Here is a 25241-nt window from a genome sequence, read left to right on the forward strand (position 1 = left end):
GGGGCTAAAAATGAGCGCGCTCTTGAAAGGACACTCTATCTTTCCATCTCCTTCCTGAGCTTCTTAGCCAATCTTCCTCTTCTCCCTGATGTCTTTCCTCATCTTCCTCCCCTTGCTGCCCACTCCTCCCCCATGCGCCCCATGCACTCCTCACCCACCCTTCTCCCACCTCCTCCGAGAAGCCTTCCCAGCTCCAACACCAGGAACCAGGGCACTCTGGCTTTGTCACAAGTATATTTATAATCAGGTGTGATGTGCAAAATATTTTAAAATAAATACGTCCCGGATGCACAGGGAGCAGTCAGACAACACCAGAGCTGGGGCAGGGAGGCCCCCTGCTGTGCGGGATTTAACAGTTTGATTCCAGGGAGTGTATGTGTGTGGGGGGGGTGAGGGGGGAGGCGGTGCTAGGACTCTGGGGAGTAGCTAGAGTGACCAGAGAAGTGGGAAAAACACCTGGCAACGCACAAGCTTGGGACAGCGGCTGCTTTCTAACCTGGACACAAGTACTTCCTGTCTTTTGAGAAATGGCACAGCTGTACAGGAGGGTCTCCCCTAAACACCAGCCATTGAGGCTGATGGTCTAGCCGTGTCCAGTTCCAGGAAGACCTCGGTGGCGGTGGATGATTCACTGCTCGGTTTACAGATCAGACTGAAAAAGACCGCATGATAACAGAAGATGTATAATGACATTTTGTGTCTTTGGAAAAAATGTCACTTATTTAAAAAGTGGCCAGCTTCTGGAAGCACTAACAACCAGTGAGAATAAAAATGGCAGCCAGCATTTACTGAGCATTTACTTTGTTCCAGGTGCTGTGTGAGGCCTTTCTAAGGCTTCAGGAATTTAACTCTCGCAGAGTGATTGTGAATGAGTCTGGCTTGTTTTAATTTTCCAAATGGCCAAGTCTTCCTCCCTACCCATCTCCCCCTCCACATACATCCAACTGGATAATCTGAAGTCAGTAAAGCATCCAACTCTTGATTTCAGCTCAGGTCATGATCTCAGAGTCATGAGATTGAGCCCCTTGTGGGGCTCCACACTGGGCATGGAGCCTGCTTAAGGTTCTCTCTCCCTCTCCCTCTGCCCCTTCCCCTGTTGGCTCTCTTTCTAGTATATATATATATATATATATATATATATATATATATATATATATATGGATACGGCTTGGCACATAGAAGGGGATCAATAAGATTTGTCAACGAGAAGAAAGGACAATCATTTGGTGCCCTCTGTGTAAGGGTCCCCGTACTTCTGGGCTTTGAGGAGAAGGTATAATAAATAGACTAGAAACTTGTGCCCTTCCCCACAGGAAAATTCCTACGGGCTGTGATATTAATATATCATAGAGCTTCTGTTTCACCCATGGCCATGGCAATGCACACATTTATGAACGTGATGTTAGGAAATCTAGACCCTGAAGTCAAACAACCACTAAACTGGTTTTGTGTTATGTTGGTATTTTCTCACAGTCCACACTCACCAAAGTACCTCTGTGACAAAAGACATTCACCTTCCAGTCAGATAAAATGATTTTCAAATGAAGCATCTGATGCCCAGAAATTAGTTTCCTTAAATCTCTCAAGAATGCAGGGGCAATTTTTAGTGTCACTGATTTATCTTAATTGGCACATTTTCAGTTAACATCTGAACTGAAAAGACCAGCAAAAACAGGGTGTGGCTCCTGAATTAAATATGACAAACAGCTCTTTCCAATCACAGGACAAAAATGGTACAAGAAACTAAAACTGCGTAGGGAACCAAAATCCATTAAAAAATAAAGATTTAAATATGCTTTGAAACGGCAAACTACAATCAACCCTCTTTGTCTCTCTTCCTCGTTTATCAGTTTTTATGTTTTGCCTACCTAAAATGGTTATAAAATTAGGTCTTAATTGCACTCACCACTAGTGCTTGAAGGAATAAGGAAGTTGTCACAATGAAGGAAACCATCAACAAGACAAAAAAAGCAACCTACTGTATGGGAGAAGATATTTGCAAATGAACTATCCAAAATATATAGGAAACCTACACAACTCAATACCCAAAATAATAATAATAATAATCCAATTTAAGAAATGGGCGGAGGACCTGAGTAGATATTTTTTCTATAGAAGACATACAGATGGCCAGCAGACACATGAAAAGACACTCAACATCAGTCATCATCAGGGAAGTGCAAATTAAAACCACGATGAGATATCACCTTACACCTGTCAGAATGGCTAAAATCAAAAGCGCGAAAAACAACAAGTATTGGTTAGGATGTGGAGAAAAGGAACCCTCTGACGCTGTTGGTGGGAATGCAAACTGGTGCAGCCACTGTGGAAAACAGTATGGAGGTTCCTTAAAAAACTAAAAATAGAATTACCATATGATCCAATAATTCTACTACTGGGTTTTTACCCAAAGAAAACAAAAACACAAATTCAAAAAGATATATGCACCCCTATGTTTGCTCCAGCATTATTTACAATAGCCAAGTTATGGAAACAACCCAAGTGTCAATTGATGTGTGCATGGATAAAGAAGATGTGGTGTAGACATACAATGGAGTATTACTCAGCCATAAAAAAAAGAATGGAATTTTGTCATTTGCAACAATATGGATGGACCTAGAGGGTGTCGTGCCAAGTAAAGTAATTCAGTCAGAGACAGGGAAATACCATACCATTTCACCAATATGTGGAATTCAAGAAGTGAAAGAAAGAGAGAGAAAGAAAGAAAAAGAAAGAGAAACAAGAAAAACAGATTCTTAAATACAGAGAAAAAAATGTGATTTGTCAGTGGGGGGTGGGGAATGGGCGAAACAGGGGATTAAGAGCACCCTTACCATGATGAGCACTGAGTATGTACAGAAGTGTTGAATCACTATATTGTACTCCTGAAACTAATATTAACACTGTATATTAATTATTTTTCAATTTAAAAATTAAAAACTAGAAGTTAAAAAAAACAAACAAACAAGGAAGGGGGGGCAGTTGTATGAGTCCCAAATCTAGTCACAAAGCGCTGGTGATGGCCCTAAGGTGCCCCCAGCCCTCTATTGATAACAAATGGCCCTAAATGCATTATCTAGAGATGGGAAAACCCAGAAGCACCCTCTAAGGAAGGTAAAAGCATTAGCACTGGGGGAGGGCTCTGGGCGTCACCCCACAGTCCAGGTGCAGCAGTGGAATGACGGGTAATGCCGGTTCAGGTGGTTTTCTGGGTGGCTCAGTTGTTAAGCGTCTGTCTACCTTCAGCTCAGGTCATGATCCCAGGGTCCTGGGATCGAGCCCCACATCGGGCTCCCTGCTCGGCGGGAAGCCTGCTTCTCCCTCTCCCACTCCCCCTGCTTGTGTTCCCTCTCTCGCTGTGTCTCTCTCTGTCAAATAAAGAAATAAAATCTTTAAAAAATAAATAAAAAGAGAAGAAAAAGCAAATTAAACTACAGTTCCCACTATCACTTGGACCAGTCATGTACTCAATGTGCTTCAGACTTCCTCCTCTCCCCCCACCCCCATAGCTGTGCACTCGTTGGCAGTGGGGAAAATTGGACGTGTTGGTTACTGCCTCTCAGCATTTGTGATTTTTCCCTAGTTTCCCCATCTGGCCACTTCTCCAATCTTTCTTAGATCTTCCTACATGTTTCCTCCATCCCGTGGGAGCAGGAATTAAAGGAACATTCCTCAGAAAAGGGAAGATCAGATCATAAATATGCCCTTTTTAATCTGTCTTTAATAAGTACAGTGTTTTATGCTCTTGACCAAAAGAGTATTGCATATATAGACTATAAAAGATGAGTCGTACAATAAGTTGAACTAAATTACTAATAAACAGAAAGAGCTTATTTTAAATTCATACATAATATTGATGAACTGTTCATTTTGATGGACGTTCTGGTTATCATTTGCTTGTAGCGATTCCCTGAATTCAGTTTCCTCTAATTCCAAAGTCCTTATGTGGTTGTATTTTATTTGCTCTCTTATGTCGTTGGAACTAATAATACAAGGAGCCTCATGTGGTTCAATTAGTTTATTTAAATTCAAAAGAAGCTTAAAAGCCTAATCTGTCACTTGCCTTGGAATACAGCTATATCAACTGCAGAGTTAATGTTATAAATTAGGCCCTGATGTGAATAACCATTTTATTCCCCTACACTTTTACTTGCCCATATCCTTCCGGAAATGTGCTGCAGAAGGAAGAGAAGGTTCAGGCCAAATGTTCAACGCAGCCTTTTGCCACCTGACTGAAACCCATAAAAATGATAGACCAATATACATCTGCTCCCCTGGTCAAATCAAGGCCTTTCTTCCCCACCCCCCCCCCTCCACTCTGAAAAAAAAACTGAGTTTCTGAAAGTCACCCAGCCAGTTCAGTCCCTTAGAAATGTCTGCTGGACAACTTGTATGTCACGAGGGCCAAAACGGTGGTCTGTTTGATTGAATTTCTCACTTTCAAGCTGCGTACACTGTAGGTACTTAGTAAATTCTCCTAGACTTAATCAATTTTGACTTAGTTCGCCACTTCTGCTGGTGTGCCTCATGCCTCGTCTGTCACGTAACTTCTCGACTATTCTCAGAACGTGCCGGGGCTGTTGCCAGCTAAGTCTCTGGTGTCACTCCTTACTGTAACTGTTGGTAGAAGTAGCTTTCCCTGTTCACTAGATTAGGAACATTCAAGAGGAAAGAGATGTGGAGTTGACAATGTAGAGCAATGTTTCCCGAGCAACTTCTGCTGTCTCTCGAGCTGTGACAGCCAGCAGAAGGAGCCGAGATATGGGAATATGAACACACCCATTCGACAGATGAGAAAATTGAGACACAGACCATTATAAGGATTTGTAAAAGTTCGCATAACCATTTGGGGATGAAGCCACAACCAGAATTCCCGGATTTTCCCACTGGAATGCTTACTTGCTTTAACTTCTAGATGAGTCATGCCATGCCCATCAGCGCGGGCAGGTTTGAGCAGGAAAAATATCAAAGAGAACCAGATCTGAGGTTCTTCTGAAGAGAGAAATGGCCCGTGTTGGCACTGATTGTGAGAACAAGAGTTAACAGAGAGTTAAAGAGCTTCATAGCTCCTGGAAGCATGGGGTTAGAGAAACCGAACGAGGATTAGAGAGGTGATTTTTAATACCATTTCTTTTTCTCTACTATGCAGCGAAGGTGTTATTAGTAAGAGCGATGATGATGAGAATGGTTAAGAGTAATGATATCAAAACCTTACGGAGGCCCCGCTGTGTGCCAGAAACCGTTCAAACACTTCACGGGCATGAACTCTTCATCTTTACCAAAAGTCTAGAGGGAGGAACTCCTGCTGTCCCCATCTTGGGGACAGCTGGAGGGCCACAGAGCCCCATGGCAAGAGCAGCAAAGCTGGATTCGGAGCCAGAGCGGTCTGGGGAAAGAGTCTATTCCCTTTACCACGAGTGCAAACCGCTTCTCCAAGAGAGGTTCCAAGACAAACCAGGTCTCAGGAAGGTAACTCCAGGACGAGAATCTGTCGTCCCATTGGGAGCTCGTTAAGATGGTCTCGCGTGTATGGGATGCAGAGGAAGCTGAGAGCCTCTTCCATGGCCAGCTTTGGGGTCCGCAGACTCCTGGACTCAAAGGGCCCCTGCAGGTCACTCTCAGAGCACGTACATCTGCCACCAGTCACCAGAGTCGGCACTTGTCCTTGCAGAGCCTGGCCTGCTCACTCTGAAACACTGTCGTGTACTGAAAAGGGGGAGTGTCCAAGACCCAACTGCAAGAGGCGATATTCAGTAGGTCGGACGGTGACCCCGAACCTCAACTGGGATTATTCTCCCCCAGAAGGACCTTTTTTAGAGCCTGCTGATCAATGACTCAGCCCACGCCAAGACCCAATTCAAATTACCCCCAAGTGATACATTCAGCAGGGGCTTAGGAACTGTTTGAATTGTACATCCTATAAAATCCATAGCTTTTCCCATGGAAGACAAGTGGGATATATTCTGTCGGCAATTCCTGTGGGCAAAAACTCCTGTTGTGAATCACTTTAGCAATCTCCTGATTAATCTGTTTTCTTTTTGGTGTCCATGTTTTAATTGACTTTTTCAATTAGGAGCATACTAGAAAAAGATTCTAAAAATTACTTGTTTTAAAATAAGCATTTAGAAAAATCTCATTTTCCAATTATGTTCCCCCCCCACACACACACACACACTGACCTGATTCTGAAATCTTTTCTTAGCCACGGCTGCATTTATTCGATCCCGCGCCATGGAATGTAATGGCCGCGTAATTCTGATGACTCCGAGCTGTTGTCCTGCCAAGTACAGATTCTAGTTTAGCATCTTTCCACATTCCGGTGAGAATCGACCTGGGTCCTCTGTATTTGAATCTTCCATGGTCGCTTACTTTAATAAACTTAATTTGGCTTACCATTTTTACTTCTAACCAATACTCCCTAATCTAAAATTCCTGGAATAGAGATTATTTTTGATGGTAGAATAAACTGCACAAATTCTATGTAGACGCTGACAGAATTCTGCTTTTGTTTTTAAATAAGTGGTCTCCAAACAACGCAAACTATAATAAAAGTAGAGAGAGTAGTAAATAAGAGTAGTACGAAATCGAATAGCCAGGGTACAATTTTGCATGTAGTTAGCATAAAATGATGCTCTGCTCCTGCTTCAAAACTCCGTGGCAATGAAGTTCAAACCCCTCACCCTGGCTCCAGTCTGCTCCTGTTTGCTGTCTCCTCACCCCTGCTCCGACGTGCACTCCCTCTGTACTCCAGCCTCGGGAAACTTCATGCACGTCCCCGGATGTTACATTCACCTAGCACATTCTCCTCGCACATTCTGTTCCTCTCGTTCGCATTTTGTGTTCTCTTCCCTCAACACACACACGCACACCCACGCACCACTCACTCCCTTGCCATGTCCCTTCTTATCCTTTGGGGTCCCAGTTTAAATGTCACTTCTTCGGCGTCCTTCCCTGACCCACCAGTCTCAATTTTGAGCATCTCCCACCACGCTCTCTCAGCATTCTCCTCAGAACACATATCACAATTTATAACTATACATTTATCTGTGTCGTCATTTGGATAAATGGTGCCATGCCTGGCACACACACGTGGTAAGGTCTCCTAGCCTGAAAGTACACCGAGGACAATGGTGAGTGTGGTCCAGACCACTTGTGGTCTCCATACCCCCAGGGGTGAGCAAAGCACCTGAAGGCCTGATGTCCCACATTGGCCCCTTGGATGGGCCCATCTGCCTGCCTTCGCCTGGGCTCCTGTGTTTCATTTCCAGAAGACTCTCCACATGTACTCGGACATGGCACCCTCCCATCCCCATCCCACAGAAACCATGCAGTGCTCTTCTCTAGAGGCCAGACCCTACTTCTCTCACTTCCCCAGACACAGCGTTTAACCAAGAACTAAAAGGGAGGGAGAGTTGAAATAAAACAAAAAACAATCCTAGAGGCCACAGGAAGACTTTTCCAAGACATTTTTATCTTTATTTCTTGGACTAAAATCGGGAGACGCTACTTTTGACACTGCTGTTGTGTTTTACGATGATACACAGAGACGTTGTACATTTCTGCACACTGCCCTCTCCCTTTTGGTTATGACAACTTGCTGTGATAATCAGCAGTTTTTGTGTGATGATGCATATCCTGACAAATCTTACGCCTTCACAAAAACTTCCTTACAAATTATTTACTGTGTCAAATAGCTCGTTATATTTTGACAGTTGCTTTTCCTTTAGGATTTTAGAATCCTGGAGGATCCTTTACTAAAACTCTGCCTAGATTTTCCCAGTTCTTGAATTAGTATGCCTCAGACATCCATGGTGCAATATACTTCACAATATTAATACTAGATTGAACTATGGTGCAGGGCTGTTTATTTATTTTTCATTATTTTTTAAGATTTTATTTTTTTTATTTGAGAGAGAGAGTGAGAGAGCAAGAGCACGAGCTGGGGGGCAGGGGCCGAGGGAGAGGATCAAGCAGACTCCCCGCTGAGCAGGGAGCCCGACACGGGGCTCGATCCCAGGACCCTGAGATCATGACCTGAGCCACTCAGGCGCCCCAGGTCTGTTTCTTTAAATATGCATACTTGCAGAAATACTCCAGAGACCTGAAAATAATTTTAAACATAAGATACTTGACTAAGCATAATTAAGTAGCTTCCATCATGTTTTAAAGTAAAACTCTGCCTACGGAAGAACCAAAAAGCCATAAAATGCAACTAAATCTGTGATCTGCACATCCTGTAAACAAAATATCATATACAAATATTTTCTCCTTCTTTGGTAATATTAACAACATTTACTCAGTGCTTACTATGTACCAGGCGTATGTACCTCTAAACTTTGTTCATGTATTAATTCACGGAATCCCACAACAGCCCTTAGAGAAAACACAATTCATGGTTTCTGTTGTACAGATAAAAAAAAAAAAAAAAAAAAATCTGATGCACAAGAAATTCAAGTAGTTTGCTCAAAGTTACACAGGTAGGAAAGAGCAGAACCAAGTTATGTGCCCAGGAGTCTGCCTCCAGAGCCTGTGAGCTTAACCATTTCTCCATTCCCCTACAGAGGGATAGACCCAGGCAAATAATCTTTTTCCATTCCCTATTTCTCATATATATTTTACTATATTTTAAATTGTGTTACGCATCCCTATTATTATATAATATATATGCACCCATATTATCTTATCAAGGATAGCACTAGATTTTTATCTTTCCTAGATTTTAATTATTGCTAATAAATAGCTTGGTGTAGTAATGTAATTGAGTCAGGTCGACATGAATTTAGAATCTAGCTCTACCACTTACCGATTATATGACCTTGGAAAAGTTCCTTAATATCTCTGAGCCCATTTGCTGTTTTGTAAGATGGTACCCTTATAGCTGTTGTAAGGGGAAAATGAGATAGCCATGTATAGATTGTCTGGCACGTGGGTGATCAATAATATGCCTTATTCCAAGTGTGTAAGTAAGGACACTAGGAAATTGCATTAATTCTCATGAAAAAGAAGGTTCCATCAATAAATTACTAATTCAATGCTGTAAATCATGTTCTCTTGGCTGAAAATAGTTTATACAGTTCCTTAAGTGTCCCAATTGTATCAAAAGATAATAGCATTTACAAGAAAACCATATTTTTCTAGCCTAATCGAAATTTTTACATGTAGCTACAAAGGATTACATTAGAAGACTAGTGAATCAAAGGGATGGTTATATGAATGAGCAAAAATGAAGAACCAAACTGGTAGAAGTGTGGACATTTCACAGATTCCATCACCATTGTATGGAACTCTCCTTCCCCAATCCCCTCATTAGGACCAGCTGTATGTTTGTGCACACAGGCCTATACGGTTATCTTGTACACCTGAGCCTTTCTGGGTGTCAGCCTCCAGGTGAAGTGATGGTTCCTAAAGAGGGGGTGGGTTGAGGTTGTCAGAGTGAAGTCTGGGGTGCATATTTTCTGTACGAGAAATGTCATTCTGTTTAATCCTCTCCCACCCCGGCTGATGGTCCATAGCTACGTCTTGTATCCCATGAACCACCTCCCATCATAGATGATAAGAGTATATTTGGGCACTTGGCCTACACACACCCAATCCAGAGACTGGTCACACACCTGTGTTGTAGGAGCTGACCCAATACGCATGCTTCTTGGAGATTTGATTTTGGCAAACTCAGCAATTGTCAAGGGAGAACATCACAAAACAAAGAGCAAAGGAAAGTTAGGATAAAAACTATCTCCCCAAAACTGCAGAGACAAGTAGATGGAGAGAGAAAGAGAGAGATTCCTAGGCCTTTTGGATTTAGATTATTTTTCACTGTGGTTCCAGTTTACCTGTGTCTTTATAACAGACCTTCCAGTGGTTGCCCCGGGATGGCTGTTTCACACTTAGGAAGCTGCAGGACACATTCAAACTATGAGCTTGAGACTAAGAAGACATACTGACCTGTAACCATTGTTACAGAATTTTATTAACAGAAATGGGACCAATTCCTTTGGATGTTCCCAGTACCTGCCTGTGTCCTACCTGCGGAGGGTGACACGACCTCTAATGCTAACGGTAGAGCCTCCGGACAGCATCAGTTGATGAGCGCAGACCACAAGGACCAAGCCTGCCACTGACATCTGCCCTCCTCCACCGCGGCGGCGGAAGGTTCACGCTGGAGAGGGGCCTACACTGTCAAAAGTGCAGCTGAAATTAGCGGGAAACAGAGGGAGAACTCCAGATGTTTAGAATTAGGATGACTATAAACAAATTTGTCTCCCCAGATCCACTATGCTTGCCATTTAAAATTATTTTTATATCTGGTAAACAACCCCATATTCTCTTTTCTTGGTTGCAAATAGACTAATTCTTCAGGGAATGATAATACTAACACTGGTTAGCACAGTCTGCTCTTCTTTCTCCAGGAATTGCATAATTCACACATCGACATGATTCTCTCAATTGGTAATTTTGAAAACTTGGGAATTCGGTATGAGCACTCCATTTGCAACTATTCTTCGAGACTGGGTTTATGCACACCTGTCACCTAATTAATTTTTTTTCACTGTGCCGACTTTAACGTCAAAATATTACTTTAGCCATAAACACTCTTCACTGTGTCATATCGTGACATTAAATTTGATACAACTGTCATGGGAGTGGGGCAGGGACATGGAATAACAGCTTTTGTGTACCAGACTAATTAGCTGCAGGTAATTATCTGAGTTTATGCCTGGAATTTTCACTAATGCATCTATTACTAAGAAATATCCACTCCTACAGGACCATTGCCTCTTCTTCAATGATTTGGACCAGGGGTATCTTTAGCCAATCTGGAACATGCATTTCAAGAAGTTCTTATTAGTGTCCCCCCTGCACAAATTCGGCACGTCATCATTCATATTTGATCATCACCCCAGCATGCACAAACCAACACAGAGCAAGTTCAAAGAGCCCTTTTGATAAGTCCCCATAAAAAATGCTCCTCTGGTTGCCTTCCACACCGGCTAGAAGGGTCTGCCTTTACTCCTAGCACTCAGGTTTCTTTAGAGTCTGTTGTCAGAGTTGAAATCCATTAGAAAGAACAACTGCAAAAAAATCTCAGGAAGCTTCTCTGCTGAACAGGTTTGAGCAAGGTTGATAATCATCTAATGCCTGATTCAAGTCTGTTGTACGTTCCAGCATGAGGGCGCACTTGCACGCACGCACTTGCACGCACGCACGCACGCACGGGATCCTTACGTTTGTATACACGGAGCAACTGTGAAATGGTTGACAGTAGATGACAGCTACTCCTAACAGTCCTAAAACCAAACATTCGTTTTACAGGGCCGTTGTTCAAGAGAGAACTGCAAGTATCTTCATCCTCCAACACATTTAAAAACTCAGCTAGAAATTAATGGGAGGAACAATTTGATCCAGCAAAAAACTGCTGCCGCGATGCTTGCCCAGCAGATGCAATTTATGTTTCCAGGAACCCCACTTCATCCAGTGGTGAGTACATCGCGTCTAATAATGGGCTTGATGATTAAAGTGTTGGTACAGGCAGTGCCACATTGACCTAAAATGGCCTCCCCCCTACTTTGTCTCTGGCTACAATTAAAGCGAATAGCTTTGAAGCTAAATGGGTGCTGAAAATAGGGTTTTTGAAATTATTTAAATAGAAAAAATGTGTGTGGACGCAGTAGGCGCAGTAAGCGGTATCTGGGAAATCTGTGTCCCTCCAACTCTTGCTCACCGGTAAACTCCGCATTGGAACCATCTTAGAATGGAAAGAGTTCAACATTTTCATGTAGAGTGTGAAGTGATGATCCATGTAAAGAGGAGGTGTCGATGCCTATCATATTGTTAGCAACCTAGCAGATAGACAGTTTCGTTCATTGGCATCGTTTTATAGGGTGAGCGAAGTGAGAGACCAGAGAAGTTAAGTGATTTACCCAATGTCACGCAGCTAATAAGCAAGTGGGGCTGACACTGGAGCTCAAGACATCTTGAGCGGGGCGCTCTCCGCAGTCAGCTCCCCCGGGAGCCCCACAGCATCCCCAGAGAAGGCTGCCTGAGCCACCCACGCCCACCCTCTCTCTGAGGCCCGCCAAAGGTGTGGCGGCTGTGACCAGGGCCACAAGATTAAATGCTCAAGGGAGTTCAGTCTTTGAATACGTATTGTGTCATATTTTCTCCCTGATTTCAGTGTTTGAAAGTACTTCCTTAAAGGTCTGGGAATTGTTTTAGGAACAAGGCCTGGGGAAAAGGAATGCATTTGGCTTGAGGGGATTTCATTTACATTGGTGAATTATTTGTCAAAAACAAGCTAATTTTTTGAAAGGAACAAAGCCAGTAAAGTGAGCAAAATTTGCTTTTATAAAGAAGTACATATACAAAAGACTATTGTTTAAAAATTAGTCTTTATTGTGTGAAAAGTCTATGTTACTGAAAGCTGCTAAATTAACAAGGATAGCTACCCCTGAGATGTACTTGTGATGAGATGGGGAGGGTGGGAACGGCCGGAAGAAGGAGAGAATCCGGGCAGATGGTTAGCAGTTCTGCTCGTCTCCAGGTTTCTGCTCAGGGACGGTGGCACAAAGTAGCCAGGACCCAGCTCTGCCTAGAGTTTAAAAAAAAAGGAAAAAACAAGTACCAAGTGCAGGAGGCTCCGACGTAAATGAGATACAGTCTTTTGGGAGTAGAGAGAGTCATGAGACAGGCAAAGCAAGGTTCAGGCACAGGGAATTATGATTTTGAATGAGGCAGGAAATGCTGCTTGGAGGAGGTCCCAAATAAGTATATCCCAAAGGATGCGTAGGGGGGAGCCTAGATGTAAGGAGAGCATAGACAGAGATCTGAATATGTTTCACACCATATATAGGCATTTAAGTAGATCTGTTTAAAACCACACACATGTATAATTTATGGTTCTCGACTGATGTACGCGTATAAATTATTTTGTTAAAATACCTACAGCTGAAGTAATTTAGTTATTCGTATTAAATAATGTCTGTAGGAATAAATTTAGAACCACCAAGGTCAACATAGTAACACGGCATTATGTGTCTGTCTCACTCATTTTAATCAATCACTTATTTATTTAGAATCCATAAGGATTGACCCTCATACTTAATAATGGCAGTGTTAATAAGAAAAGTCCATTCCCGTTGTTAAGCATTAGTTGAACTTCTTTTTGGAAGTTATATTTATGTAGTGTCTCAAATATTAATTAGAAGTTAATAACCACAGTTCATCTATGAAAAAGGAATTGTACCTCTAAATATTTCAATAGATGTTTTAAATCCCAAGAAATCCCAGAATAAGAAGTGTGATGGACTTAAAAATCATCAACTCTACAAACAAATGACTTCAGAGTCTCAGGAATGAATTAGTGACCTAGTACAGTATAGCGGGCCAAATAACAGCCCTGAAAGGCACAGGGAACGTGTCAATGTCACCTTATAAGGAAACCAGGTCTTGGCAGCTATGGGAAGTTGGGCACCTTGAGATGGGACAGTGCTCCTGGATTAAATGCAGTCACAAGGAGCCTTATGAGAGAGAGGTGGGGGGAGAGTGGGCACATATGGAAGAGGAGAAGGACAATGTGCCCGTAGAGGCAGAGACAGGTGGCGGGGCCAGAAACCAGAGAATGCCAACAGCCACCAGAAGACAGAAGAGAAGAGGAACAGATTCTTCCCTGGAGCCTCCGGAGGGAGCATGAAATGCCAATACCTTGATTTGGTCCCAGTGAAACGGATTTCAGGCTTCTGGCCTTCAGAAAAATGCAAGGATAAAATTGCCAAGCTTATGGCAGTTTGTCAGACTGGCCACAAGAAATAATAACACGTGGGAGTTGCTTAAGACAAACACACTGATAAACACAGAGTAGCAGGTACCACTCCATTTTTAGGTTTCCTGCTAGGCTACCCTTCTCTAAAGTACTACGGATATTTCTCCACTCCCTCCTAACTTCCACCCACCCTAAACCTGGTCCCTTGATTATCTCACCAGTGACCTCTGTATTGCTAAACCAGTGGTCTCTTTTGCCTTCACTGTGTTCGTCTGAGCTCTTAGCCATATTCAACCCACGTAATCAACCTCTCCTTTGCGGAATGCTCCTTTCCTCTCTAATCTGTCTTCCTCCCAGGGAAAAGGCTGGAGATGTTGCCCATTGTGTTCCTCTACTAAATGTGGAGACTGCTGTACATGGAGATTCCTGGCACTGGACATTTCCTTCATGATCTCATCCATTCCCATGGCTGTAAATCATCTGTAAGCTGAGAACTCCCCAGTATATGTTTCCAGTCCTCTCCTCGGAGCCCCGAGTTTGCATATCTAACTTCCTACTGTACTCATCTTTAAATTGCTCACAGGAACCTGACATGTTCAAGCCCGAATGTTCCCATTTCAGTAAACGCAACCAGCAGTTTCAAAACCAAAATTAAGCAGATTCTCTCACATCCAGTTCATCAGCAAGTGCTATCATATCTGCTTTCCAGTCTGTTTCCTTCTCTCCCTCCCTAAACCCGCATCTGAGCCTCCATCAATCTTTCATTCAAATATTTCCTTTCTAATCTGTCAGTTTCCACTCTTGCTTTATTCCAGTATATTCTGCGTGCAGCAACCAGAGGAATATTTGTAACACATAAAGGCATCATATCACTCCCTTACTTAAAACCCATCAGCGCTCTCCCATTTCATTAGAGACAAAACCTAAACATTAACCATGACTGTACTCTAGAATGTCATCCGTGGTCTGGTCCCCACCAGCTCACCCACTCATCAGGGGCCACTATTTCTGTATTCACTGGAACCAAACTGAACTTTTAGTTCTGTGAACACACAAAACTCTTGCTTGCCCCATGGCCTTTGCTCTTGCTGGAAGTATCCTGCTGCTCTTCACATGTTAACCTCATCTTGTCCAGAAGCACTCTGTAACCATCCCCTGTGACCCACCACCAATCGCCATCACTACCAATGAGGCCTCCTCATTTCTGCTTATCCATAAAAATAAACTGTAATTTTGTTTGTTCTTTCCCATTAGGGTTTAAGTTCAATAAGTATGCACACAGTGGCCTGGTACAATGTCCGTACCAAAAAATACTTACTCAGTGAATGAAAACACAAAACACCATTCTTTCCTCTTACAATGCTTCTGTCTCAAATTCACCGTATTTTTAAAAGTCCCCTTCAGTTTTTCCTCCTGGCAGTTTTTTTCTCCCTAATTCCTAATAGGATATAACAGTAATTCTTTTTTTCCTTTCCTTCCTCACACACTGCACCCCCCATCCAACGCACAGCCTTTGTGTGTACACTCAAGATAAAGAAGTGGGTGGTTAAAACTAATAAACGGGTTTAGTAATATTGCAGGGTACAAAATCAATACACAGAAATCTGTCATGTTTCTATACACTAATAATGAACTGTCAGAAAAATTAAGAAAAAAAATCCCATTTACAACTTCATCAAAAAGAATAAAATACCTAGGAATAGATTGAACCAAGGAGGTAAAAGGCCTCATACACTGAAAATTATAAGATATTGATGACAAAAATTGAAGAAGACAGAACTAAGTGGAAAGATATTCCATGCTTATGGATTAGAAGGATTAATGTTGTCAAAATAGCCATACTACCCTAAGTGATTTACAGATTCACATAATCCCTATCAAAATTCCAATGGGTTTTTTCACAGAACTAGAACAAATAATCATAAAATTTGTATGGAATCAAAAAGACCCTGAATAGCCAAAGAAATCTTGGGAAAGAAGAACAAAGCTGGAGGCATCATGCTGTCTGATTTCAAACTATATTACAAAGCTGTAGTAATCAAAACTGTATAATATTGGCATAAAAACAGACACGTAGATCAATATAACAGAATAGAGAGCCCAGAAACAAACTCACTCACATATAGTCAATTGATTTACAATAAAGGAGCCAAGAATATATAATGAGAAAAGCCTCTTCAGTGAATAGTGCAAGGAAAACTGAGCAGCTACATGCAAAAGAAGAAAACTGGACCACTATCTTACGCCATGCACAAAAATTAACTCAAAATGGATTAAAGACTTGAGTGTAAGATCTGAAACCATTAAACTCCTTTCCTAAAAACAAAAACAAAAACAAAAACATAGGTGTTGACATCAGTCTTGGTGATGATTTTCGGGGTTTGATAACAAAAGCAAAGTCAACAAAAGCAAAAATCAACAAGTGGGACTGCTTCAAACTAAAAAGTTTCTGCCCAGCAAAAGAAACCATCAGCAAAATGAAAAGGCAGTGTATGGAATGGGAGAAAATACTTGCAAATCATATATCTGATAAGGAGTTAACATCCAAAAATACAGTAAGAATTCATACAATAGAATAGCAAACAAACAAAATCCTCTGCCAAGATCTGAATAGACATTTTTCCAAAGAAGACATACAGATGGCCAACAGGTACATGAAAAGCTGCTCAACGGTACTCATCGTCAGGGAAATGCAAATAAAGATCACTGTAAGATATCAGCTCACATCGGGGCACCCGGGTAGCTCAGTCAGTTAAGCATCAGACTCTTGGTTTTCGGCTCAGGTCATGATGTCAGGGTCGTGACATGGAGCCCTGTGTTGGGCTCTGTGCTCGGTGGGGAGTCTGCTTGAAGATTCTCTCCCTCTACTCCTCCCCTGACTCGTGCATACGAACACACATGCTCTCTCTCTCTCAGATAAATAAGCCTTTAAAAAAAAAAAAAGATATCCCCTTACATCTGTTAGAATGGTGTTATCAAAAAGATAAGAGGTAACAGGTATGGCCAGGAGGTGGAGAAAAGGAAATCCATTGCATTGGGAATGTAAATTGGTGTAGTCACTGTGGAAAACAGCATAGAGGTTTCTCAAGAATTAAAAATAGAACTACCATATGATCCATCAATTCCACTTCTGGGTATTTATCCAAAGAAAATGAAAACACTAACTTGAAAAAATATCTGCACCCCTATGTTTGTTGCAGCATTATTTACAGTAGCCAAGATACGGAAACAACCCGAGTGTCTGTCAATGGATGAATGGATAAAGAAGTTGTGGTGTATATATACAATGAAATATCATTCAGCCATTTTGAAAAAGGAAATCTTGTCATCTGCAACAACGTGAATGGACCGTGAGGGCATTATATTAAGTGAAATAAGTCAGATAGAAAAAACAAGTACTATATGATCTCACTTATACATAGAATCTGGGAAAACAAACAAACAAACAAACTCATAGAGACAGAAAAATTGGTGGTTGCCAGAGGCAGGGCAAGGGGGCTGGCAAAATGGGTATGGGGGTCATAAGGTACAATCTTCCAGTTATTAAAAAAAAGTAATTCATGAGGAGGTAATATTCAGCATGGAGACTACAGTTAAGAATACTGTATTGCATAGTTGAAAGTTGCTAAGAGAGTAAATCGTAGATGTTCTCATCACAAGAAGGCAAATTCTGTACCTTCATATGGTGATGGATGGTAATGACTTACTGTGGCTATCATTTCACAATATGTACAAATATCGATCATTACATCCTACACCTGAAACTAATATAATGTTGCATGTCAGTTATACCTCAATTTAAAAAAAAAAAAGAAAGAAAAAGAAGTGGGGGTGGGTAGCCTTTAGTAGGATAGAGATTTAAGAGCCTATACAACCCAGTCCTCAGGGACAAGGTCTTGCATTGAGTATTCTGCCTTCCAGAGATGCTTCTGGAAGTAAAGAGAGGAGGCTTAAGGGATGCCATGTTTTAAGCCTTTCAGTTTGAATGCCGAATACCTACCCTTTGAAGTCAAAGCTTTCTAAATGTATGAACTCTCACGCTCCTGTTTTAAAAAGTCAACTGACTAAATTTTAGAGCCATAAAATACCTCAGGCCACTTAGTCATTACAGCTCAGCGCTGATCCTTCCTTGCCACTACAAAATATCAAAGAACCTGTGCTGAATGTGTGGGGGCTGGGTGGGGGGAGACAGAGAGGTCTTTGAACCTGGATCTACTGGTATAATGTACTGAGAAAGAAGACTAGCCTGTGAGAAGCTGAAGAGAGAAACACAAGAATGTGGAATGAAGTCCAGAGATGAGAAATAGCAAGGCCAGCATTTCAGAAGCCATTTTCATCCAGAAGACGCCACAGCTTTGTCCTCCGGCCTCTCTAGCTGCAGCTGGTTCTGAGAGATGATCAAGGACCCAGTGGATCCCATCTCAGACAGCCTGGCAGCAGGCCTTGTACAGAAACCACGGGGCCGAGGCTCCCAGGAGCGAGCTGGTGTGGCCCCGGGGACCAGAATCATTCGCAGGTGCTGCTCTTCTCTTTTCTTAGCTGCAGCTAAGAACTGAATTCAGACGCGAGGACATGGTGTCAGCCTGGACTCTACCTGTGGAGCTTAATTTCAGTCGGGATCTGGGACCCACTGTGCCGGGGCAGTGGCTCTCCAGAGCGCTGTTTGGAGCAGCCTCGCCTCTCCCATCTGGAGGAGGCCTTGGCTGATGGTGGGACACAGCTCTTCACCAGCACTCTGGCCTTACACTCAAAGACATCGGCACAGCGGGGGGGTTTGCCCTCTTCTGAAATTACCAACAAAATCTAGGGGGTGCAGAGAAATGGAAATAGCCCCAGACTGGGAAGTCAGGAGTCCCGGGTGCTTTGCCCTGACTCTGTCTCAGCAGCATTGACCTTGCATGATCCATTTGGTCCATACTCTAAATTGCTTTCACCCGTAAGTTTTCACGGCCACCCTTGTCCTTCACGGATATTGAGAAGGTTAAAGAAGACAAGGTGTGGGAGAGCGGTTTGAACACTGGGAACCCTTCAGAGGCATAAGGTATTACTGTCAACAGTAATAATAGGAGTGCCCATCTCTGAAGATGAGCGTAACTTAACTTTTTATTCATTACCTTCAATGAAAAACACTCTATTAGAGAGAAAATATCTCATTGAATCTATCTTCCTAAGACCTATACACTTTTAACTTTCAGCTACACATGGAAGGATGTATTTTCCCAGCCCACATTTCAAAAAAGAGAAGACATTTGCTATCATTTAATAATCATTAATAGAGTTTATACCTTTGTAATCACATTTCTATGCTGATTATATTCCTGTTCTAGACACAATGGGCCATTTGGGGGAAAAATTTTATTACTGCAGGTTTTACACTACCAATGAGAGCTGTTATTTACTGAGTTCTGACCATGGGAAGGGGGGAGAAATAATACCTGATTTGGCCCAACTCTTGAAGCTAAGCTTAAGGTTTTATGTCCCGTCTGCTGCTGAGAAAACTAAACCCTGGCGAGGTTAACTCACTGCCCAGGATAAAAGTTAACGGCAAAGCTCTGGATTTGAATTCAGATCGCTCTCGGTCTAAAACCTGTGCTTTTATTTGTAAGTAATACTCTCCCCGAGCCCTGTTAGAGCTCTCATTAGTAAAACAAACTGCAACATCCATTTTAGATCATTAAATTAGATGAACAAGTAACGTACATTTTGGAAAGCATGATCTTCCTAATTGTAATAGATTTGCTGATAGGCGAAAAGGTTTCAGGAAATGAGTTTTGAGGTTCTGACATCCTATTGATAGTCAAGGTACAAGCTGTCTGTATGTCACTACACTGACCCTGACTTCAGATGATCCATGGGAGAGAGGGCTGGGGGTGTAGGGGAGAGCTCTTTTCTTTCAGTGTTTACTTTGATAATTGGTCTCTGGGTTAAATTACACATTTAGTACAAGTGTTTTAATACTTATTTTCACAAACTGGGCCACACATCAGATCATGTAAATTTTTTTAAATGCAAATTTCAGAGCCCCTGCATAGACCTATTGAGTCTGGCCACATCTCTATTTAAGAAATTCCCCACAGGCATTTATGATATAGCTAGTTTTTTGAATCACTGATCTGTTGTGATTTGTGACATTTCAGGGTGGATTTTTTTTTTTTAATTCTAACATTATATAAGTCATACCATTCAAATCACTTGGCTTTCTTTCAAGAGCGCTAACTTATAAAAGCTATAGTTCCTGAAAACCACAACTTTCTGTAATTATGGCTTAAATGGGTTGAAAATGGAAAACATACACATATAAAATTTTGGAGAAAAAAATTCCTAACTGCCATCTATTTCCCATGTTGAAACCTCATGTTGCAACTCTGTCCCAAAGTGAATTTTATGTCTGAGGCATAAAGATCTAAGAGCCCCTCGTGGGAGGGCTACGGCAGCATTCACGGACCATTAGAATCACCTCTCGTGGCCCCCAGCCACTCCAGTAAAGACTTCCAGACTCTCTGAGAACTCCCTGCACATACTATCAGTATTTCACTGTTTTCTAACATGAGCATTCATAAGAGAGATTTTCCGTTATTGCTGTCAACAAAAAATTTGTTTAATAAACATAGGTTGTTATTTTTCCCATATGTTCAACAACTCATTCAGAGCCATAAATAGAAAACAAGAATGTTACTAACAATGTATAAATAGCGAAATAGCGTGACAGGGCCAATGGCATGGTTCGGTACTAGAAAATTACATTAACACGTGATTGCAAATATCTGCAAACTGGTCCTAAAAATAAAGAAGGTAAAAGTCATCCAATCACTAAAAAAGCAAGCAACCAACAAAAAGCGTTCGGGTACAATTCGGGGTAAAATTTATTCTAAGAAAAATTTTAGCATCTTCAATTGTTAACATTGGTTCTAGAAGAGTGAGGCAAAGTTTCTTGTTCTCTTATATTATTTCCTTTCTGAGAGGCGTTATTTTTAGGCGGGGCTTTTAAAAATAATCATCCCCTCAACCCCTTAGTATATTTCTTCCTGTCTGTGGACAAGGAGTGTAGTAATAGAGAAGTTTAAATAAGGTACGGAATGCCTTTATCACTGCTGTTCTGATTTTGACCTAGGAAACCAAACTAAATTTTAATGGCCGGTTGAAAAATTGGCTAACTGAAAAGTTCATGCTCTTCCATTCAAGGGAAGGTTAGATCTAAACATGGTTGAGCTGGACCATGAAATAGCAGGTCTCTATGAACATTGCCTACAAACACTGGGTACTTGCATGCTAGTGATGGGCTGCGGGAACATGCTGGTGAGTCTGAGCAAATACAGCCCCAAATAATCCCCGCTTTTTGTGAATGTACAAACTTGATCAACTGGAAAATCAGGCGCTATTCAAGGTTTTTCTTTATTCATTTCCTTTTTGAGATCCACGGAGGAGAAATGAGAAATTTGAGTCAGCATTCCACAGGTTTTACTCCCTTACCAACATACAGTGTTTGGAATGATGAGCAATTGTAGTGAGAATTATTATTTTCTTTTCTTGTGAACGCCTTCATAGAAATAAAAGTTTAACCTGTCCACTGTAATTAGGTTTCTACGATGTTCTCCCATGGTTTTTTGTTTGGTTTTAGGAAGAGAGGATCTATATGGATTTCATTTTTATTAAGCAAAACAAAACAGGGAAGTTTAATGAACTTACTTTCTCAGATATTGATTTATGCAACTGACACAAAGAGTCTTATCTATGATGAGTGAGTTTTGCTCAAATGACACTTGCTGGTGATTTTTTTTTAAAGTTTTATTCTAAAGAAATCTTTGTCCTGTGTTGTCTTCCTTTTAACAGCCCACTTTTCCTGTAGGTCCCGCCATAGGGACAAATACGGCGATTAGCTTTGCTCCTTACTTAGCACCTGTAACCCCTGGAGTTGGGTTAGTCCCAACGGAAATTCTACCCACCACACCTGTTATTGTTCCCGGAAGTCCGCCCGTCACTGTCCCGGGCTCAACTGCAACTCAGAAACTTCTCAGGACTGACAAACTGGAGGTACTTCAATTATATCTGTGATTCGAGATGCATTTGTGGTAGAAGGGTACTTCTATGTAAGTGAACGCTTGGAAGATATTCATTCAGTCTTGCAAAACAGCCACGTGCACACACACACATTCATCTAAGCACCATGTATTCGTAATTCTATGGTTTCAATTTAAGGCAGAGTATAAAGGAAATTAGTCTGTAGGAAAAGAATTAGCTTAGTACAAACAAAATTCACCCGTGGGGAATGTGTGTTCAGGGGCAAAATATTTAACAACCAGTAGAACTATGAATCAGTCACTGTGCAGGCCATCGAATGGCTCCAGAAGGCCTCCAGATGCTAGGCATTAACCTCTGATGGATCCTGGAAAGGTCTGAGAATGGGCAAGTCAGAGGCCCAGCAGTCAGGGCAATGGGGGACACTTGGGCACAGGCGTAGGAGTAAGTAGAACTATGACTGTTGACCACTTGGTATGATCATATTTCAATATTTTAAGAACTAATATGATTATATTGGTATGTTCCCGAATATCAGCCCTGGTTGTATTATTGGTAAATAGGGGAACTGGAAGCTGGGCAAATTTGTTATCGATTGAGATATTTTCTTTAACTTAAATTCAAGTGTTCTATAAAAGTCAAGAAAACAAGTTCATATATTTATAGAACATAATTCTTAAGTCATGAGTCAAGCCAGTATTTTCTTTAATCAGAGTTAGAGGATTTATCTTAACTACTATATCCTGTGATATTTAATAGAGCATTTGATACAGGTAGGTAAAGATTCTGATAGATTTTTCAATGAGCTCCTTTAATTCCAGTACCCATTAAAGTTGTTAGGTGATGTATGTATGGTTAGGATGTACACTGTGCTTTATGTTGGATGATTGGAGAAAGTTCTTTCAATGTGCATTTGTTTAAATATTTACCCAATAAAAATTTTAAAAAAATATTTACCAGATAAATCTTGAGGGCGGTAAAGTGTGGCTGCCTAATATCAGCTTCAATCTGGAGTTTATGGATCCCAAAATGAAAAAACTATATATAGTTCCCAACACTACTGTTTTGATCTAGCCTGCCCCTGTGAATACAGAACAGACCTTTCATGGTCTGCAAAAGCGTTTGGGGCTCCACCTGCTGGACCGATGGAGCTTTAGTGTTCAGTTGGTGAGTGTGGTTTAGAAAACAAATTAAATCAGCTGACTTGGGAAAAAAATCGTCCTCCCCAACAGGACTAGTTAGACAAAGACATTGAAAAATAATTTACAGTGACTTTAGCAGGGCAGCTTGCAGTTCATTTCAAATCAGGAATGAAGTCGGCCACACAGAGAGACCCTTGGTAAACGCTCGGTGGCCGGTATGCACCTGGGACGCAGGCTCAGACCCGAGGATTGCATTTAGAGATGAAGGCTGACTCAGCATTGATGGGAACACCTGAGAAATTTTTATTTTGTACATTTTATGAACTAAAGATGGAATATTGGCTTATATCCAAAACAGGAGGAAAGAATGAGCAATTTTGTGACTTACCTATTTGTCCTTCAAGCCCTCTTGGCCACTGGTCAGTGAAACTGTATTTTGCAAGCCCCTTTGACTTTCACAGGGCTTGACTGTCACGTCAGTGACCCTTCATGTGACGTCACTGATGGTCGAGATGCCAACCACCACTTCAGTTGTACTGACTTTGGAACTAGAGCCTAAAAGGAAAATAATTTACAATTTTACTATTAATTCTACCCTGCTAATGATATTTTATAAGTATTATGTCCATTTATTATTTATGTCATCTTATTTTAAGAACTAGTCTTCAGAGCAGAATTAAGAATACTCTTAAATTCTAAAGAAAACTCTCTTTACATGGTAAACTTTTGATCCACCGGAATTCTTAGAGGATGGAGCATTCTAGTTACTTGAGACTTCAGGATAACTAAGGATTAAGGACTAAAAAAACAACGGTAACACATCAGCACTTCAAACTCTATTCCTACTTCCCTCCACTTATTTCTCTCCTTTTTACCTTTTCTTTCTGTCTGTGCTGTCAAAAATAATAACAGAGTGACCTTAAGTGCAAGTTTCAACATCTTAGATACAGTAGTTCTGACTTAGGATTATAAGTGTTAAGTTATCTTTGTAGAGCAGGGGAGACCTAGGGGGAAACAGGAGTATTCAGATTCACCCCACCCACTTCCCATCCTCAGAGGAGGAACAAATCTGTTTCCCCCAATTCTTTCTGGAATTGTTACCGCTATGCCCTGGGGGCTTGGTCTGTGATGCAACTGTCCCTCCATGCAGAAAACTTAGGGCATCCCAGAGTGGTCAGGGCAGGAGAAGATTTGGATATGGATATAGATGTCCAAATTCTATACTACATATACACATATATTGTGTCCTAATTATTACATATAAAGTAGAGACCAAGATAAGCACACTACCCAGAGATAAAGGGAGGCTTTGTTGATTTTCGTGATGTTAGCCCAACTGCAGACTTTTGCCTTATTTTCTCAATACAGAGTCTCACTCCAGAAAAGAGGGCGAAGCAGAACTCAGATTAGTTTGTCAGGGACCCTGGTTGAGTTCTGGACAATCAAATTTTTATCGGAATGTCACAAAAGCCACCATTAAAATAGAGGAAAAAGCATGTATTCCTTTAATAATTTTTTTTTTTTTTTGGACATAAATGGCTGCGCTGGCGGAGGTGGTCGCCGGCGGCCATCAGGCTTCCTTCTGCATCGTCCGCTCTTGCCCCCTGTGTCCTAGGTATGCAGGGAGTTCCAGCGAGGAAACTGTGCTCGGGGGGAGACCGACTGCCGCTTTGCACACCCCGCAGACAGCACCATGATCGACACAAACGACAACACCGTAACCGTTTGTATGGATTACATAAAGGGGCGTTGCATGAGGGAGAAATGCAAATATTTTCACCCTCCTGCACACTTGCAGGCCAAAATCAAAGCTGCGCAGCACCAAGCCAACCAAGCGGCGGTGGCCGCCCAGGCAGCCGCGGCCGCGGCCACAGTCATGGTAAGTGGGGCGCGCCCGCCGCGCACCTTCCTCCGCCCGCGCCGGGGAGCCGCGGGGCGTCCCGCGGGATCCCGACGCTCCCCCCCGCCGCGCTCCCCCAAGGCGGGAACTAGGGAAGGCTGCCATCCCTGCTGCTCCGCTGCCTAAGTTCTGTTGTTGTTTTCCCCGTTTTGTTTTGGTTTGGTTTCCCCCTCCTTCCCTTCTTCAGCACAATAAGTAAATCCCTCAGGCGCAGGGAAGCCCCGGCGAGCCGCCAGCGCCCCCGCCCCTGCGGCCAGCCCGGCCCGACCTCCTCCTCCTCCTCCTCCGGGTGGGCTCCGCGGCCTGGGGCCACCGGTCGGGGGGGGGGGGCGCCCGCGGCTCCGGCGACGGAAAGGCCGCGGGGCCCCGGGCAGCGGCGCTTCGCAGCGCAGCCCCGGAGCCCAGAGGCCCGCAACAGGTGACCTTC

At 42.2% G+C, this 25241-nt stretch overlaps 1 protein-coding gene across 2 annotated transcripts in view; it reads left to right on the top strand.

Annotated features, from left to right (window-relative positions):
* MBNL2 (muscleblind like splicing regulator 2) overlaps positions 1 to 25241 on the top strand; it is a 154174-nt gene that overhangs the window by 89205 nt on the left and 39728 nt on the right. For both annotated transcript variants that reach the window (XM_028112092.2, XM_028112093.2), the window contains exons 3-5: positions 11311 to 11475; positions 21587 to 21787; positions 24530 to 24793. In XM_028112092.2, coding sequence (XP_027967893.1) covers positions 11311 to 11475; positions 21587 to 21787; positions 24530 to 24793 — 630 coding nt within the window. The remainder of the gene's footprint in view (positions 1 to 11310; positions 11476 to 21586; positions 21788 to 24529; positions 24794 to 25241) is intronic.

Source organism: Eumetopias jubatus, unplaced genomic scaffold (genome assembly GCF_037043125.1).
Source record: "Eumetopias jubatus isolate StellerSeaLion01/CBP00866 unplaced genomic scaffold, mEumJub1_p1.0 scaffold_3, whole genome shotgun sequence".
Taxonomy (NCBI): Eukaryota; Metazoa; Chordata; class Mammalia; order Carnivora; family Otariidae; genus Eumetopias; species Eumetopias jubatus.